At 44.8% G+C, this 20,190-nt stretch overlaps 1 protein-coding gene across 2 annotated transcripts in view; it reads right to left on the reverse strand.

Moving 5' to 3' along the window:
- SATB2 (SATB homeobox 2) overlaps positions 1-20,190 on the reverse strand; it is a 137,880-nt gene that overhangs the window by 27,303 nt on the left and 90,387 nt on the right. For both annotated transcript variants that reach the window (XM_052793306.1, XM_052793305.1), the window contains exons 8-9: positions 15,315-15,527; positions 10,437-10,592 (exon numbers count right to left, since the gene is read on the reverse strand). In XM_052793306.1, coding sequence (XP_052649266.1) covers positions 10,437-10,592; positions 15,315-15,527 — 369 coding nt within the window. The remainder of the gene's footprint in view (positions 1-10,436; positions 10,593-15,314; positions 15,528-20,190) is intronic.

A 20,190-nucleotide genomic window follows, 5' to 3' on the forward strand; every position in this document is an offset into this window, starting at 1 on the left:
CAGTAATAGCAGATTTTATTCCTGCTATATTAAGTTTAGTTTGAGATGCCTTCAAAAAGCTACCACTGTATGAAATCCTGTAGGACCTCTCCACAGGGCTGAGAGCTCAGTCCCCGGGAGGAGGAAGCGCCAGGGCTTCGTGAAGAGAGAGGAAGCCAGCCTAAAACACAAAGCCAACCAGAGGGCACAATGGCAAGAGCTGTTAAGGCGAGGACAGCCCCGTGCGTGCTGAGCGCGTGTGGCAGCGACCCGGTGTCCCCAGCAGGTTAACCAGGGACGGTGGCTGTTGCTGCACCTGCTCGGGGTGGGAGGACACAGCCAGCCAGCAGCCGGCCCCACTTGGGGCTGGGGACAGCAACTCCCCTCCTGTGCCTGCGCGCCGGAGATGCAATGCAAATGACAGGATATGAGAAGATAATGCTGAGGATGCTGTCAACGCGCCTTACTGACTCCTGTCAAAATATTTTACCTAGTAGCTTTATAACCCATCATTTTCGAGCTACAACTCAGCATTTTGACACCGTTTTGACAGGCACCTTACAATACCTAAAAGATAGCTTGATCAATGTTAAAAACGTTCGGTACAAGAAGTAGCCAAAACTGTGTTTTTCCAAACAGCGACTAGAGCAAGCTGAACAGCCAGGTTCATTACCAGCCCACGTGGGGGTTTTTTGGTATTGCTTTTTTGTGTAACAACTTGTAAGCCATTGACAACTTCTACCGTGCACTCTAAACCCCGTATATAATATCATAAGCCGTTGTTTGTCTTATTCTCCACTGTGTCTTCTGCCTTCACCCCCCCAAAAAAGGCAAGATTTGATTATCTCCGCTGCATCAGCCAAGACAGCAACACCAGCTGTTCTCATTGTGCAGCCTCTTCCTCACGGCCTACATGTTAATAACCTGATCATTCCATTTTCTCCTTCAACTGCCGGCTGCAGCACAGTGAAGAGACAAAAACCCAGGCCCATCTGCAGCAGCTGTAGGCACTGAACTGTGAAGCCACCAGGGATTTATAAACTAATCTGTAACACAACACTGCCTTGTTTTTACAAGTGAGAGGCCACATTTGTGCAGACCTGATCTTTTCTTGCAATAAACTAGGAGGGTTGGGGGGGGGGGGGGAGCAGGCAAGGATGAAAACAAGATATCTAATCATTTACTTAGGGGGAAAAAAAAATCTGTATTATATTTTCCAAGTGTTTTGACTGGTATTTGGGTAATCTCTCAGCCAGGTGATGTCTGCATTTTAATGTGGTTTGGCCACATCCCTTGCCCTCAGTTCTCCTCTTTCCCTTTCCTGCGCTCAGAAATCCCCCCAAACTTTCACTCTTACAGAGAAAAGAGAGGAAGAAAATCTCCCAGCTCCACAGTGTTTTCTCAGGGGTTCCTCCATACAAAGGAAATAATTTTTGAAACGGAAAGTAAACCATCTGTGGAAAAAATAAGCTCCCGTTTCTCCCTGTTTTCAGTGATCTGATTAAGTCTCCAACTGAACTCTTTCAAATGTTTCAAGCAGGTATGTTTAACATCTCCCGAGGGATGCTGCAGCATAAAGACCAATCGTTTAGCAGAAAATACACACAAAACCCTGCACCTGGTGGAGCCGGAACCCCGAGCGGGGCAGGCCCGGGGAAGGACGGCTCCTGGGGCTCTCCTGAGGGCTGCGGAGCCCAGGGACGACCCAGCGGGGCCACCTCCCCTTCCCGGAGTTGGACCGGCTAGCCCGATGGCAACTGCTGCATTTTGATTTATCTGTCCCGTTATAATCAGAACTCATTACAATCACTTAGAGCAACACTACAGGCCTCATTATGGACTAGGCACTCACTGCCATTAGTCTTTAAGAAGGATAGCGCTCAATTTGCCTGGCAACATGCGAGGTCCTGACCTTGGAGCTATTAGGGAAAAGATTAGACTGCAGTGTGACCATGTGTGCAGACACGAGCAAACCAAATTAATTTCTGGCAAAGGGAGGCACCCGGCAAAGGCCCCGCCATCCTGAGGACACCTGAGAACTTCTCCATTCCCCAAAGGAGATAAGCTAATGGCACGTTTAAAGGAGCCTGGTTCTGAAGGTGAAGCACATCCGTGGTATTTAGAGAGATATTAATCCAGTTTCCCCACAAAGTATTTGCTTGGCTGATCAGATTAAGGGATCTAGCCTTCAACAGCACACCCCCACCACAGCAGGCCCCAAGAAATCTGTGATACTTCACAGCCTCAGACATATTGCACCATGTGTACCCAGCTGCTACAATAATTAGCTTATGAATGTATCAGCTGGTTCTGTGATTTTTATAAATAATAACTAACCTACAGAGCAGAAAGATTTTCATGAGCCTAATATTAGCAAGAAATTGCAAGGTGCGCCTAACTCTGAATTGCCATTGTGCTAAATGCCCTGTCTTCTCTCACATTGTGCGGGACTCGATCTCCCCCAGTGCCATTTATAAATATTTATTTTTGCATCGGCAACGGCAATGTATTTGTGGCAGCTTTCTTCACAACAGTCATTATTCGCTCACCCCCACACATACACACGTGTACCCACTGTGTGCATGTGTACACTTATCTGCACCAAAGCTGTCCTTTCATTGCTCTTTTCCTATCCTTCCCTTTATTTATTCAAGCATTCATTCTCTCGCCCAACCATTCAAGACCCTATCTATCCATCTATAGGGCTGCTTATTAGGTGATAGCTTTGCCTAATACGTGAGAAAACACAGTGCTGCAGCTTACTCACACATTCTTCATGATTGCAAGTAACTGCCTTCCCCATGCACAGATGAAAAGTCTGCATCAGATTTTTTTAATTATTTATTTAAATAATCTTAGCACGCCATCCAAGAAAGTTTTGCAGTACCAGGCAAAAAAAAAAAAAAAAAGTGTAAATGTCAAATAAAACAGTGACAGATGACAGTATTCTCTATTGAATAGCACCGTTTCTTCGTGCATGTTCAATGAGAACTCATGAATTATTAATACACAAAATCTCCTTTTTCTGTTAAAAATCTCAACTTGGGGTTTTTTGGTTGCAATTTTTTTTATTTTCTTTTATTTATTTCTTTGGGTCTGTGTATGTTACACAGAGCTTTCCAGGAGAATTATTTCATTTAAGAAATGCTAACATACAGAAATTCTTGGAGCTACAGCCATTCACAGTGAATTTTCATCTATAGCTACATTTATTGGCATGAAGAAGGAAAAGTGAAGGAGGAGACGCTATCTCACCACCTTTTCCCCCACTCATCCACAACATCTGAGCTCGCTGCATTACAAGTAAATCCAACTTCTGTGAAGATATTCTGAAAATCTAACAAATAACACATCCTTCCCCAGATCCATTATACGCCGTGTTTCTGATCCTGCCTCCCCTGCACATCCTAAGTCTTGCGCCACTACACAAACAGCCCCCTTGACTGCCACAGAGTTACCAGGAGAGTTTGATACGTGCCAGTGTCAATATGGGTGGCAGAATCCGGCCCTTAATGTCAGCTCCTAAGGCTCTCAAATGGGAATGTCTTCCATTAAAAATAAGAGGAGGAAAAACAGCACAATTAAAGGATGCTTTTGGCTCTACAGTCAGGCACACCCAGTGCTTGTGGTTACAAGGAATTCTGCTCAGAACTTCCTTCATTTCACCCCAAAACTTCTAGAGGCATCAAGAATGCAGCCCAATTTAGCTCATTAAAGAGAGCTGCAGCAAAGTGCTGGCCTCTATTTTTGTTGTTCTCATGAGACAAGATAAACATTTTCTAAGCATTTTATTTGATAAAACAAATAATATCATATTAATGTCCTATTTTTAACCTCTCTCTCTGTCTCCTAATCAAATACATTTCCACATAGCTAAGCAAACAACAACAAAAATCTGCAGGAAGCCAGCCATTCCCATTGTGCTTTTATGCTGTTAAAGAAACAGCGTGCTTACTACACCAAAGCATTAGCCTTGGCGCACTCAAACCCCCTTGAGGGACAGTTAGCTGGTGCAGCAATCACGAGCCATATTCTCTGTCACTTATCCCTGAGCCCTTTTTAGCAGCTTGACCCTTTCACTTTTGCTAGACCTACCCTGGAGCAAGGGAGGCTGCTCCACCAGCCAGAGGTACCAGCCTACAATAAGGTCAGGTTTTCCAGTGCTCAATGAAGCTGTGCACAAATATCCTGACCCCCAAACCTGCTTCCTGCAGATCTGCTGACTTGCAGTCAGCCAAGGACCAAATTTCTGATTAAGGACAAGAAGGCATGTGGGAAGAGTTCAGGCTCAGTTAGGCTGGGGCTACAGGCCAATGCTTACACTTCGAGCAGCATCTCTACTGAAAGTCACCGCAGGAGGCGGCAGTTGGCTGTCCACGGTGACTTAGTCACAGGCAGGCTTTCTGCTCAGGCTGGACCGCAAGGCACTTCGAGCCTGGATAAAACTGCAATTAAACTGACCTTGTGCTTCCCTGCACTTACATTGAAATTAATAATAATAATAATAATAATAATACAGTTAATTTTCTGTGCTGACATTTTCTAGGGTCTCCAGTGAAAGCACGAGTAGGCAAATGAAGAGTTTTTAGTAAAAGTGATTCAGGAATAAATCTCAAAAATAAATGTAAAAGGCCATTTCCTCACCCACATCATCAGTGCAGAAAATGTCAACGTATGTGACAAAAGGAAAAAAAAGCAGCAATGATTGATGCAAGTCTTGAAAGACTAACAAAGAAATGCTGCGTTCCCCAGAGAAAGCTCCCTTTCTACGTGGGATCACAGGAGTCCTCTGGACAAACTTCCTCAGCCTCTCTTCCCTCTGCTCAGTTTGGGACTCTCTGCAGTGTGAAATGAGCCAGATGATATTCAGCTCTTGTTCCTTAGTCGCCAAACTCTCTTTCCATGAATCCAATAAGTGTCTATTAAAATAAATAAACCCCCTAATGATTCAAGATAACCTAATCAAGAAAGCTGAAATGGATAAAAGACTAACTGTAATGGAGAGTTCTGTCATGGCTTCAATGAATTCTTGATGAGGGCCGGGGGAGGGGGACTGAACCTGAGAAGCTTTACTTGGAGCATTTTGATACAGTTCAAGGTTAATCACTCAATAGCCTGGATTTTCTGAAACGCTTGGTACTTTTCCTCCCCCCAAAATGCAAGGCAAAATGCAAAGCACTTTCCTGAGGACCAGTTTCTCACGAGCCTTATAAAACACAAAACAGTACCAAAAAATGAATGAGGTACATGAGCCCTGACCTATCTTAGATTCATGGGAACACCAAGCCTGCTTACAGTTCTTGGCCTCAGAGGGAAGGATGCTGTGCACTGAGGATATTTCCAGCATGCCAAGTTCAAACTAGCTTCTCCCCACGCTGGAGAGGAAGTGTGGGCTTGTGGTTAGGGAAGCAGCCTGCCATCAGCTCCCAGCTCTGCCAAGGACTTCCTGAGCAAAGCCCCAGCTCCACAACTGTCCCTGCTTCACTCAGCTGCTGAGAGGTTAACGCACTGTTGCAGATGCTGTCCTGGATAGGGGTCACACTGTGACCGCATAGAGAAGTCTGTAAAAAAGCAGCTAATGTCCAAAGGTACTTCAGAGAAATTTTAAGTTCAGTCAAAGAGAGAAATGTCTTTCTGTATTTCCTCCATATGTTACAAGACCACCAAAATATCAGCACAACAGATATGCCCCAGCTGTAGAGATTCACATCATCATAAAGGCACCGAGATGCTACAGCAGAAAGAAGTGCCCTATATGCATACACTGTGTACGCTACACATCCTTCACCACCAGCTGTTTGTTCTAGCTGTTGTTCATCATCACTGGAAGCTAATTAGTTTAAGGGCACAGAAAATACCTATTATAAGCTACAAGGGGGAGAGAAGGCATCCCATCATATCAAATGAATACAAGGGAATCTAAGTTGGGAAGGAAGGAGAGGGAAGGACAAAATAAGGGGTTTCTAGAGCTAACCCTGCCCAGGGTGACGCTGCTCATCCCTCCCGCAGTACCTCTATTCTCTTCTCAGACCATGGGCAGGAGGTGACGGTGTGGGCAGGTGGCCATGGTGCTGAGACTCATCTAGCATGGGCTCCTACTGTGGGGCTAACACCTCCCTTGGCCAGAGAACAGGCTCCCAGACAATCCTGGCAATGAGGCAGGGATCTCAACATGAAAAGTCGGAGGAAAGGCAACAAACTGTCATAGTGATTTCCATCCACAGCCCTGGCTTCCTCTTAACCTGAAGGGCCTCAACTGAAGGGCTTTTCTGCCCCCAGCCTCCACCCCCTGGACAAGTTTATTTTTTTGTTTGTTCATTTTTAAACAGGGCAAAGATACGAACCAGAGACTGAGCTTTGCCAGCTTAACATTTTTTCAAATGTTGCTCCTCAGGGTCTCTCTTGCTTTACTGTGGTGCAACTGGAACCAATTCCAGTCCCTTGAGGAAGAATTTCAGTTTCAAGGGTTTACTTTTTGTTTTCACTGGACGGGTGATGGTCAAACCCTTCCATGTGCCTTGCCCGGGGCAGATCCCCAGCTGCACGTGCCCCGCTTCCCCACACCGCCCCAGCCTGATTAAGGAGAGTCTCTTGCCCTGGGAGAACTGTGGGAAGTTTGGTCTCCATGCTCATACAAACTTTGCTCTCACTCAGACTGTCAACAAGGGCTCCAGCCAGCTATGTCCACTATTTATTTTGATAGTGACTGTTTATTACGAACAGAACTATATTCCTAAACTAATTTTGCACAGACTAAGAAAAAAATGTCTGCTGAGCACAGCACAGCCTCTGCTAGGACTCTCACTAGCAGAGGTCAGAGGTGGTGACGCTGCTGCACAGTTATTACAGAAGCGCTGGCACATGGTCACGGGGGAAATGGTTTTCCTGAAGTTGTACTGCAGAGCAGTTGCAGAACTGGACGTAGAAGCCAGTTTTCAAGACCAACAGTGCAAACCTGAAGCAACCTGAGGTCAAAGTCTCTCCCTGCCCCACTGCCAAGTTCTGAAGACACACAGGCCACCCGAAACTCTCTGAAATGGCGCACTGGAAACCCATCTTCTTGTGAATTAAATATAACCAGGAGAGCCCAAAGCGCAGATTGGAAACCAAATCCTGGTGTTCTGGCCACACTCAGAAACACTCCCAATGTGATAATACAGGTCCCAGGTTTAGCCATTTAAAGGACAAAGGGCACTAGCAGGCAGCATCCCCAGAGAAGTATGCTGTCCTGTGGGTACATCACTAACAGCTGGCAACTAAAATAGGATGACAGCTTTGGAGGCTGTGTTTGGAGGGCACTGAGCCCCTCAGCTCCTGCTGCCTTCAAAAATACAAAGGGATGCACAACACTTCACAAACAAGACTAAAAATGTCTAGATGTAAGTTGCAAGGAATAAAATGCATATTAAGGTAAATAAGTGATGAATAAGTCAATGTCTAAAATGAATGGCTTGAGATCTTCATGAAGTTGGATTCCCTTAAAGAAGTCTCACCATACTACCTTGGTACTTCTGTGAGGACCTGTTCCTTGCGTTTATGTTGACTTGTGAGCTCTGTGATTTGTAACCTTTGTTTCTAGCAGCTGCCTTTCCCTTTAGTTGCTGAACTGAGACTCTGCCATGACTTAAGAATAAAGATGGCTACTTGTTAAATTAGAGGTCAATTAACTCCACCAGTAGATGATGCTGCTTGCAATAACTGTTCTCAGTGGGTACCACTCTTCCTGTACGAAGACAGAAGACGAAATGAGGCCTCCATTGGCTCGGGATGCTCTCTCGGGTACATGACATACAGCCCTGTGTATAAAATGTCAAAACAGCCCTGTCGGAGATTCACTGGCTGCTAAAACTGTGAAGATCTCACAGCACCGTGGATTGCTGTTGACAGAATAGCAGCGCCCAACATAACACATGCCTTGTTAGCAAACTGGAAGCCTCTCAGTAGTCTGGGGTGAGGGAATAATAGAGGAAGCCAATGCAACACAAGCCAGGCCTGCGGAGAACAGCAAGTGAACGAACCTTGGCGGAGAGTCCAAGCAAACCCTCAGACTAGCTCTTTTTTCCCCCCTTTCAAACTCTCTCTTCTGCAAACATGGGCAGTTTTCAATGAGCGCTTCCCACCATGTAACTCAGCTGCTGAAATCAGCAGCATCTTCACCAGAAATGCATACGACTGGCACAACTGGCCTGCACAAAGCACTGGGAAAGCCCCACCGCCAGTTTTTAGACAAGCTAGACCTAAGGTGACACGCCGACCATCCCACCATGCCGGTGGCTCTCCCCTACACAAGCAGCTGGGTCTTTGCTTTTGGCACTCCTCCTGGCCACAGGGCACCCCAGCCAGTGGTGGGACACCACAAACACCCCAAACCAGGCCGGGGGGCAGGCACGCAGGTGGGCTTTGGGGCAGGCGGAGGCCCCGTATCGCTATGGTTCTTGGCTACGGCTTCTCTGTCCCTGCCTTCCAGTGCCTCCATAAACCATTTTCATGCTCCAGCAGAGCGCTATGACATCTCAGCATGGCAAATGCTGGGTCATCCCAGGGAGCCAGTATTGCTTTGGCAGGGCTGTGAAACAAAAGAAACATCGGCCTCAGAAACACTTCTTTATTCGCTGCTGCTGAAGAAACAAAACCTTCATGTGCAGTAACTTTGCTTTAAACAGTAACATTTGTGGATCCTGTTCTTAACCTTTTGCATCTGGCTTTCAAAATCTGCCCTGTTCTTTTTCCATGTGAAAGACTACGGAGCTTATTTTTGTTTTGGTACTGGTGTGCAATGCTGCCAGAGAAGCGCACTCAAGCTGGCACAGACCGAAGCTGGTGAGCCACCCAAATTATTGTTGGGTGGTTCAGACCCTCTCTATTTCAAGAAGCCTCTGGGTATAATGACAGGAAGCTTGCAGGCAATTTTAAGCCAAACCTCAGAGAAGCTGGCATTCAGTCTGTGTTAAACACTCCTTATTAAAAGCTGTCCAGTCCGGATTCTGGGTGGAACTTTGATATCTGCATGGAGTAAAGAATAAGGGGCACGTTTGCAAAATCAATTGTGCAGTTTTTATATTTACTGCACGTTTACCACATATGTCATTTATTACACAGTGGAAAACCGTTAAATGCACAGTAGTTGTGCCAAGTGGCATTATGCTTTTAACAGCTTTATTCGTTTAACAGCTCCAGTTCTCATTATATTTTGCCATGTGGTACATGAGATTTTTATGCATTTAACAGTTTAAGAGGGTTCCATGGTATTTTCCTTTTGTGTATTTCATACTGTGCCTGGGATTTTGTTGGGGGGTAGAGGGGTTGCGGACTGTAACCCCTGTACCCTGATAAGAGAAAGCAAAAGGCAAAGAAAATTAATGATAAAATGAGGAAGGAAAAATGAATCAGACCTCCATGTGTCTGGGCACAAATACCTGTAACAAGGTATAAGGACAAGGCTCTCCCATGTGCTTTGATAGCCTTCGATGCTTTGTTTATATGCCTTTCAACCTCTTATTTTACATCTACTTTAATGACTACAACGTTGTTTCCCTGCACAGAGGAAAAGAAAGTATGTATTTTGCAGAGTGCATGCACCTAAATATTTCTATCCCACTCTCTCATTGTCACAGACACATTTGTGCATTTTTGTGTGCATACTGGTGCCCTCTCCTTAGCACAACTGAGCGATTTCAACCAGGATCAGAAGCAGCCCTCTTCACTGAGTAAACAATTCCTTCCAATGGTCTCCAACCCACTTGCTGCCCTTCCTACAAAAAATTCTGTCTGTCCTCCTTTCCACAAAATCCCTTCTGGTGCATTATATTTTTTTAAAGAGTTGGATGAAATTTTTAAATTAATGGATTCTCTTCAAGAATTTCATTCCGATCTAGGTTTGCCCACATGTATTTTTTACACCCAAGGTGGAAATTAATTGAGGAGAACTCACTGCAATGCCCTCTCATGCCTTTTTGTAAAAATGATTGGATCTGATGTGAATTATTCACATGGCAATACCGTATGCAGCATATGCAACATGCAAAAAAAGGGAAACACCTGCCTAATATGCGGTTTCCCACTGCCTTCCCTCAGTTAATCACTTAAGAAAACAATTTCTTTACCTGCCAAATGAGAAGGATACCATCATTTTGAAAGGTCCTTGTCCCACTAGCAGAGGTGTAAGTTATATACCACAAGTGGGAAAAGACATGAGTGTTTGTACAAAAGCGGAGAAAAAGCTCGGCTGTGAGCTGATCCTTTCCTCAGCCTATTTTAAAAGGGAAAAGGAAACCACTTAAGCAGGCAAAAGCCAAAAACACGACAGGTTCCCCAGAGATGAAGATTGTTATTATTGTAGGAACAGATGTATTTTTATTGGTGGGAGGAGGAGATGGGTCTAGTTCCAACCCCAGAGTTTGCTTTAAAAACAAAACCCCCAAAAGCCCCGCAATAACGAAATCCCCTATACCACTCACCTGACTTTTATTGGCAGCCACTTTGGCAAACAGAGCTTGAGATACCTTGGCCCTTTTCATCTCCTGTTGGATCTCGTCATAAATGGCAGCTGTGATGTTGACGTTGGCGCCATCCGCCTTAATGGGGAGGTCTGTTGTTGGTGTCGAGGTTTTGGCCTACCAAGAGACCATGAAAATAATAATTAAAAAAGTGCTGCTTTCAGCCCAGCCATCTGTGCAGAAATTATCAAAGGATTTCAGTCAGCTGATGCCAAACTGCATTAGCTACAGAGGGACACTTCCTGTCCATTATTCTAATCAGGTTAATTGTGATTGGAAATAATTGCAGTGCATTCCTATAGGACATGCAAGGCCCTGTCAACTCTCCCCCTCTCCCTCTCCCAGCATGGTTACTGAGCAGCTCAACAACAGGATAGGTAGCCAGGGCACTCGGCTGCAGGCAGTCGCTGAAGTTGGCTTTGCCAGCTAGCTACTGCGGCAGAGGCACCAGCCTCTACGCTCTCCCCCCTCTCTAAAAGTGGCCTACACCTTGGAGGAAGAGCCAATTCTCCCAGAAAAAATGAGTAAATGGGTAGAGGTCTCTAAATAATAAATTATTACTCAATTTAATGCACTCCCTCAAGTCTCCCTCATCCTTTATTAAAACTATACGTATGTCATTTGAGTATGTATGGTTTCCCAGCCTTATCATCATTATGCTAGCCAGACAGTCACCTAATTTCACCTAGGAAATCAGTGGAAATGAAAAAAAAAAAAAAAAAAATCATTTCATAAAGCTGGGCTTTGGCATGCCTTTGATGTGCTGCCCTCATTCTCCTAAACTCATATTGAGATTTTGTGTATTCCACTGCACTCCTTTTAATTGAATGATTTCCCATCAGCTTCTGTGACAAATGAAGGACAATAACGGACGCTGCCAGTACTTTCCCTGGGCTGGACTACCTCTACAAGGCTTCTATCAATACAGTTCAGCAGGCTGCTACAAGACTTTTATTTTAAAGCCCCTTGGCCGTGGCGGTCCCCAGAATGCAATGGCAGGCGTGGGAGCAAGGGTGGTGTGATGCTTGCTGAGCACCCCCGGCACCAGCAGCCCCTTGGAGAGACAGATCTCATTTGCTTTCCTGAAGCTCAAAGAGGAGAGATACCAGGGCTGATCACTGTAGCCCTTATGCCTTTTAAGGGAAATATGTAGGTTATTGATAAAAAAAATCTCTGTTTTCTCTTGAGATGTAACAACTTAGGAAATAAAACAACCTAGGTGGCAAAGCTCACACTTCCCGATAGAACCAAACCTCCCATAAACCCTGGTGAGATTCAGGTATTTGGCCCAATTATAAACCTTTTCAGCTGGCTCCTGTTTTTGTGCCAGAGTTGAAGCCTGCTAGAGTACATCTAATGTTAATTTTTAACTAGGCAGGCATGCCCAAATGCCTATTTGTTAATGGGAAGGTTAACTAGGCAAAACCAAACCTTCTGAACTTCTCCTTCTGTTTTGCTGTCCTGCAAATCTTCCTCTCCCTAGTGTCTTTTTTGTACCAAAGACCACATTAATACCGGAGCCAAAATCCCATCAAGACAACAATCTAGACTAATCACTCTTCCTACGGCTTCCAGATAAAGCTTTAACCAACCTCTGTCTTCTCCCTTTCCTACCCCCCAACCTCAGCAGGCACTCCTCTGGGCTTGTTCCCTGCCTGTCGTAGGCAGGACCCACGCAGAAAGGGCCTAAGATTTTCCTGCTAAGGCTAGCCCCCCGCCTTCAGGCGGGGGCAGGTGGACAGCACCTGGGACAGACCGCAGCCCCCCGTGTCCCAGTGCTAAACCCACCACCATCCACAGGCCGTGAACACATGCGGGGTACAGCCCGATGGATGGACTGACAGGGACACCACGCTCTGAAATTCAATGTTCACAGATAGATGAGAGTTAGGGCAATTGTGGGAAACGTAAGAAAACAACAAAGAGATCATGGGAAGGAAGAGGACTGTCCAAGTCTGTCAGGACTCATTTAATGGAGCTTAATTTTACCAAAGGCCCTGCCGTGCTTTGACGGGTATAAAAAAAGCCTTCCCAGTCGCTGGAGCCTTTGGCTAGCGCAGCAGCCGAGGTCACCACAGCCTCAAAGGCCATTACAGAGGCCTGAGATCCTGAGAACAAAATTAGCATGTAAAAGAAAGATTTAAAATATAGCTCCGTCCCGCATGGGTCTCCTACGCTACTAGCTCCGCAGCCACACGTCAGAAAAAAGCCTGCCCTACACACCCTGAAAGCTGCACCATTTTTATTTAATCACCAAAATACGTAGGGCAAGTACCAAACCAAAATATCACAGTCACTAAAATGAAGTATTTTATGTTAGAAGCCTAGATTCAAAACTGGTCTTGATATTAAGGAGTTTGCCATTAGTGAAATGTATCATCGCAAACACTGGGGAAAAAAGAAAGAAGTGTTTGCAACCACAGCGTCAGAGCGCTGAAACCCAGCCGTTACTGCTCGTCTTCCCCCTGCACACAAGAACCCCTAACAGCTCAGAGCCTCTTCCCCACGGCACTCACACCCATTTGCTGGACCAGTCTGCCGTTCTCACCTTGGGGCAGGTCCTGAGCAGGGGACACCCCACGAGAGGGGCTCAGGGCTGGCTCAGAGTTAGGGAGAGCTGAGCCGGGTTACTCTGCGTGCCCTTGCACCTGCCTGCACGACTGCCCCAGCACCAGCACTTCCACAGGTATCTGCCAGCGCTCTCCTCCTACCCCACACACTCAAGCATCATTCCCAGAAGTATTGCTGCAGGAGATCGGTATCTATGGAAACCGTGTTTCCAAACGCCATTCCACCAACTTCTCCGGCACCCAAACACAATTCCTGAAAGGACGGTAGAGCTCCTACCGCTGCTGCCCCGAAGCACCCCACTCCGGGGTAGGTAACATACCTGCCTGGGGAGGTGATGCTGCCGGGAATCGCTGCGCTGCACGTGAGGATGGCATTTGTCTCACCAGAACTAATACTGGGCATATGGGGAAGCACAGTAGCCGTGCTGCCTGCCCGGGAGCTGGGAAGCAGCCTCATTTGCAGAGGTGTCCAAGTTGTCAAAACAGCACCTGTGCTGACTGGTGCTGGCCCTCTGAGGGCTGGGGAAATGTTATCCAGCGGGCACAAGGCAAGTACTGGGTACACAAACCTTTGTGTGTTGCTTTTGCTGATTAAAAACCTCACAATATTCTACTGGATTCTTCAGGCCGAAATAAGGCAAGGATGGGCTGCTTTATACTTCTAGAGTATGGTTTTCTAGCAACGCTTAGCCCTTGAAAAGGCGGGCAAAATTTCTGTGATTTTAAATGATGTTCTAGCTGTGGCTAGGACACAGGAAAATGTCATATTTCGACAGAGGAATGAGATGAGGCAACAGATCCAACTTTTATTCTCACTGGATTGCATCTAAACTCTCCATTTCCTTCTGTTATTTGATTCCAGTTGCAAAATCTATTGCAATAAATATAAGTAGGAATAAGCTAATTCTTTCATGAATAAATACAAAAGCAGAAAGTGGATATACTACTTAAACATGAAAACAGTTCCCTTTATAATTTTATTTTCACTCAAAGGTAACTGAAAAAGATAAGAGGTATACAATGAGTTTCCTATGTAACAAAAATTCAGTGTCAAATTTGGGTTGGCAGGCTATGCTTGCTTTCAGTGAAAACAGTTCTTTACATTATGTATTGTGGTGAAGTGCACCCAAACACCAGGTTAAACTGAACAAGCTCAACAGTTTCTACAAAATCAACACACCTTCCTTAAGGATGATCAGTTTGCTTGTAGAACTATTCCCCCCCCCCCAAGCTTACTTATTTTTAGCAGCTGTGGCTACAGAATTCAATATGAGAAGTGCTCAGCAATACTATTATAAGCATGGCTAACACAGCCCAAGACTTTGCAGACTACGTGACTGCGAAAGCACCAAAGCATGAGGGTTATACGGGCCCATTTATGAAAGATCAAGAGAAGTGCTAGAACTGACCCCTCATGTCTGCACAGTTAGAAATTTCAAACTCAAGTTAGGCAAATGTCGTGACGGGAGTTAATCATCACCTCTGTGCAAGCACCCTCGCTTTTTCAGAGTATATGTCTGGGCTGTGAGCAGTCTGATAAAAGGGGGGGATGACTATTACAGTGTAGTATGTGGATGCTCTTTCTTAGTGCAAAGGAACAACCTACCAGGGAAGTGGGCGGCAACAGCACGTTAATAAACACATGCAGTTAAGTCAATGATATGACAGCTCATTTGGAGCTGTAAAGCATCATCTTCCTGCCCAGCACCCTGCCCATCTCTACCTTCTGTACTTCAAATAATTATGGGTGTAAACATCTAACTCAAGGACTGTGATTTGCTATGCAGGATACGGAGTGCGCTGATTTCTAGCAATGTCTATCTAATTCACTGTTGACCTCTGTTCACTACACACTTTTTATTGCAACATATATGAACCTCTCCACAAGCCCAGAAATTTTCCTCTGTGTTCTGCAGAATGTAATGGACACAGATAAAAAGTTATGTGCGCTGTATTTCTACAATATGTTCTATAATAGCCATTTAGTGGACATATATCAACAGCCTGTACGTAATGCCCACATGCACTCTTTCAGGCACTAATGTTACATACTTTTTTGCATTTATGGCATTGATTAAAGCTAGAATCATCATCACAATGTCTTGCTGAAATCCACTAAATGCCTCTTAACAGCCATTCCAAAACCTTACAAAAGGATTTCCACAACTCATCTGGGTGGGGGGGGGCAACAGACAGGGAAAGGGCAGAGGAGAACTCCTTCCCTGAACTAATCCACACAACAAACAAGTAAAAAGGGATCACAGCTTACCTGGGGGGTTCTGGAGGAGCTTGGGCTGCTGGCAGCTGAAGACACCATGCTCACATTGGGGTTCATACTTCTCTCTCTCTCGTCCTGATAGATACGATCCCGCTCCGAGTCAGGCAAGTTGAGGAAATTCTGCATTGCCCTTAAGTTTACCAGGAGGGACTGGGAAGCTGTCCTAGGGTCTTCTTCTTTACGCAGGATCTCTGACAACAAGCCCTGGTTCAAAAAATTTAATAAAAAAAAAAAAGGGAAAAAAAAAAAAGCCCTGTCATGTGTTGTGTTTGGGGTTTTTTTTGTTTTGGTTTGGGTTTTTTTGTTTTAATTTGTTTAGTGTAACCAGCTGGGTTGCAATACTGAGAACCTACATCAGAATCTCATGGGCTCTCCCAGAGGGGATATTTTGTAGGAAAGTGTTTTTCTTCTGGGGGCTGGGGTTTATTTTGGGACTGTCCTATTCTGGCACTGTAATAAGCTTCTGAGTATGGCGATGCTGGATAGAAAGGTAGGTGCATTGGGTAGAAGAAATTGCAGTTACCACCAGGTGCTTGCTGCAAATATTTTAGGAGCTGTTAGATCTCTCTCTCTCTTTTTACTTGAAGCTGGGAACACTTGGCAATCCTGTTCATCTTTGACAAATCTGCCAAGGTTGGTAAATTTAGTTTCGACATTTAAACAGTGCAGGAGGTTTATAAAGAAAAATGTTTGGCTCGTTTTTGATGTTACAGTCCGTTCATTTTGGTTTGGACAGTCATTTCTGAGAGGAGAAAAATGGAGCAATAATAAAGACCTAGAATCTAGCTTTAGGGACTTAACCTGTTCTTTCACGCCTCATTTTAAAATACCACGGTCTTCACATTGCAACCATGAATGAACACCATATTCATCTCGTTTTTACAAAAGTCGTTATTCCAAGAGGTAACCAGCACAGCACTTCCAAAAAAAGGAAAAAGAAAAAAAAAAAAAAAGAGTTGGAGAGATGAAAACGTCATTAAAAGAGGCTTAAATCTAATGATGGGATTAAATTTATGCATAACTGTACGCACTCAACAATTCCACAGATTATCTAGAAGTTAAAGGCACAACACACAAGCCTGGATCAGAGCCTACAGAAGCTACCAGGACACAGTGTGTGCCACCAGCTTCCCCCAGGCACCCCTTCGCATCCGACACTTGATAAATAAGTATTTTACTCCAAAAAGCAGTAACAGCAATTTCCTGAACTATAGATGTTTAAAAGTACTGGTGTGCAAAGAAGCAGACAGGGATCATTTCTGCCCATCAAGACTACGTATATCATAAGAATGGTGTATATCATAAGAAATATCATTATTTTAAAAGGCTATTCTGCCAATACATCTCCCTGAGCAGTCCAATACGCTTCCCGCTCCCCGTGACCCAGAGGCTCTCTGCACTGCTGCTCCCAGGAACGCCGGCCACAGAAGCCATGTGAAATCCCAGTGGGAGCTGGGAGAGCTCACCTCGACCTACTGCTGAGAGAAGCAACGTTCAGCAACTGTGTGCAAAGGCACACCGCAGTGCCCCAGACACGATTTAGCTGTCGCTGTTGACATGAGCATTTTGCAGTTTTTTACAGCCATGACTGAGGCAAGCTGCCTCAAAAGTATAGTCAAGGCTTACTCCTTTCTTGTAAGAGGAACCTTACTAGAAAACAACCACGTAGTCAAAACCCTGTAATATTTAGTCTTAGTTTGTTTTCTTCTGTATCAGGCAGTCTCCTCCAAAGAGCCTTGCTAAAACACTGCCACGACAGTTGGCCAATTAACCAAATGCCAACATTTTTAGTATATATTGATCTTGTTTACCAGACTTCCTGACAAAACCAACAGACCAGCAACAACTTATCTGTATCTGCATTTATCTGCTATCTGCTATTAAACACCTACATTAAAACACATACATGAAAGCTCTACTTCAGCAGCGTTGATGCCAGAATTGCTCAAAACAAACTGCACACACAACCTGAAGGTAGGCTGCACACCTCCATTTTTTCAGCTCCTCATCTACGTAATCAAGCTAAGAGATTCCCAATTACACTTTCCTGCAATTATCAGAGTAGTTACCAGAAGGACTGGAGCTGGAATGGAGCCATGGTGGGACCCTCCAGTCAGAAAAGGGATCAGAGAGAGAAGCCGGCTGGTGAAAAATGTCTACACTGGGAAGAAGTTTGAAGAAGGTGCAGTGCTGAGCCGGCCCTGGGCTGGCCTCTTCTACTCTCTGTGATCTCAACACAACTGCATGCTCATACTTGGCTGCTTCCTCAGGGTTTACCACCCCTCAGAGAAGCTAGGAACATTTTGAAAAGCTTTCCAAAGTTTGCCAGGCTCACAGACTGAAGGAGATTAACCAAAAAAGGACATTACAGAAGCTTGAAGCCATGACTTGAATGAATCCAAGATCAATACAGCAAGTCCCTATTATAATTTTCCCTTAAAGTCAGTGGAAATGACTGTAATGCAGTAAATAAATGAAATGCAGTAAATAAATGAAATATCAGTTCCACAGATTCTCTAAATTCTTAGTTTTGGGGGTCTTTTAAAGGATACATAGCTTCTTTTTTTTATAGAAAAGACCAACTTAAAAAATTACTGAGTTTAGGCTGAAAGAAAGGCACCTGAAAGCTACTGGAGCTGACTCTAAGACAGCTTTCTCTCCCTCCCATCTTAGCCTGGCTAAATTTATGGTCCAATTTCAAAAATGGAGAGCAGAAACATATGTGAAAGCATGCCAGCAATTATTTTTCAGTGCAGTCATTGACTCCCTATGTAAATCAGAGTCTCACAGGTACAAGTGGCTTGGTCATGGCACTAAGAGGTATCTCGCTGCCTGAGATACCAACTCTTGTGCTTGGAGGCTCTGATTCATCACCAGAAACAGCTTATCATGGGCTAGATTCAGTATTTTTGAACCCTAGCCTGTGCCTCCTGCTTCTACAAGGGTCTCATCTCTGCTACAGGAATGTAGCAATATTTTGCATCGCTGCTGCTCAGTCACCAGGCTGGGAGCCTCACCTCCCTATGCAGGCAGCTGCTCCAGGGAGAGGGACTAGCTCCTTCCCCCGGGCACCTCCTCACGGGGGCCGAGCCGTGCTCCCCCACACCCTGCTCCAGGCCCACAGGTAGAAAACCTGGTTGCAAAGAGGGGTTTTCCGCAGCTCCTCCAAGTGCTCTGGCAGCTTAGGAACCATGTAAACAGCAGGACAGATAATAAGAGAACTGACTCAGAGGGAAAAATCTCATGTCCTCCTGCAACTGAAGAGAAACAATGCTGGTAAACAACAGTGGCTAGATAGCTGAGTGATAGGGTAGGATGACAAAATAAAGTATCTGGAGAGCAATAACGTTTACAATAATGTAATTCTGAGCTACTGAAATATACACAAACTAACCAGTGAGCAACATTATAAAAAATAAAGTGATATTAAATAATCTGTTCAGCCTTTTTGTCACCTGCAACAAATTAGGCTTTCAATATGCAAAACATCTTCCTTCCAGAAAAACAAATGATCATGATTTCATTTAATTGTAATTTAATGAGGCATAATGTATTTTTTAAAGTGATATACACCAGGTGTGTGGTGAGGAAACTGGCCCAGCCAGACAAACCCTACTGTTTCTATTTTTGAGAAAACCCTAAAGCCAGCCAGGGACTGTTTTCATTTCTGCAAATTATGTTTCTGCTGGAGGGGGTGAGGGAGGGAAACCCACAGCATTCGTACATTTGTTGTAAAATTCCATTGGCTAAATTAGCTCATTCTGACTTACTTACGTCTCACATATTAAAAAAAAAAAAATTAAAAAATTGGCAGTTTGTGGAGTAACCAACTCTGCAAACCGAAAAGAAGATCTTCAGGGACTAGAAAGTCTCAAACTGATTTTAAATAGCCAAACAGATCTTCTATACCAAACACAGCTCTCAGAATACATTTTAGGACATGTAGCTTGATAATATCTTTGCTTTTTCACTCCTGTGCCTCATTTTTAAACCAGCTGCTGAAGAGGCAACTGATGAAAACTTTAATGTTCACACAGGCCATGCTCACAAATGAGGTGTGCACTCACTCCAAGACAAGGACTCTGAGCAGGCACAGTTTGGTCTACCCTTGGAACTTGCACCATTTTTAAAATTACACACTGGATCCATAATTGACTTTACAAAAATAATACCAGCGGTGGAGAAAGGAGCACATGTCCAATCAAAATAAAGAAGTCATTGGATCTATTTAAGGTAAGAGTAATTCTGACAGTGTTTTTTCAAACTAGCTGAAATGTAGTCTTTCAAGCTAGCATAGTCGCTGTCATGGGGGTTTGCTTTGCACTCACCTCTATGAAACTCCGTTTGTGAACTCACTTCTTCTATTTTTATTAACTACCGGATTTCCAGGACAAACAACCCAAACCTCATGGGCAAGAAATCTTTTTTTAAGCAACTTCTGAAAAACGATGCAGTACAATGTAGAGCGAATGTTATTCAAACAGACTCCTACATCCAAAGGACCAACTGACCAGCCTTCGAGGCCAACACAAAGGCTCAACCAAAGCCCACAGAAGGCAAGCGAAGCCTTTCTGCCTGCTTCCCAAAGGGCTTTGGCTCAGACCTGGAAAGGGTGTAAATGAGATCTCAGTGGGACAGCAGACTGCACTACCAGTGACCAAACACAGGACAGTTTTCCAACCAGAGCTTTTCAAAGCAATCTGGATGGGGGTGAGGAGGTCATGCTGGAGTGCAGCCCAGACACCGATGTCCTGGGGACAGAGGAGGATGAGGGCCATCAGGCAGCAGGAGACTCGCAAGCACTGGCCAGGACCTCACACGTGTCAGGTCCGATGGCTTGGATGGGAGCTGTGCTCCCCCTCGTACA

The sequence above is a fragment of the Harpia harpyja genome, chromosome 7 (genome assembly GCF_026419915.1).
Source record: "Harpia harpyja isolate bHarHar1 chromosome 7, bHarHar1 primary haplotype, whole genome shotgun sequence".
NCBI lineage: Eukaryota > Metazoa > Chordata > Aves > Accipitriformes > Accipitridae > Harpia > Harpia harpyja.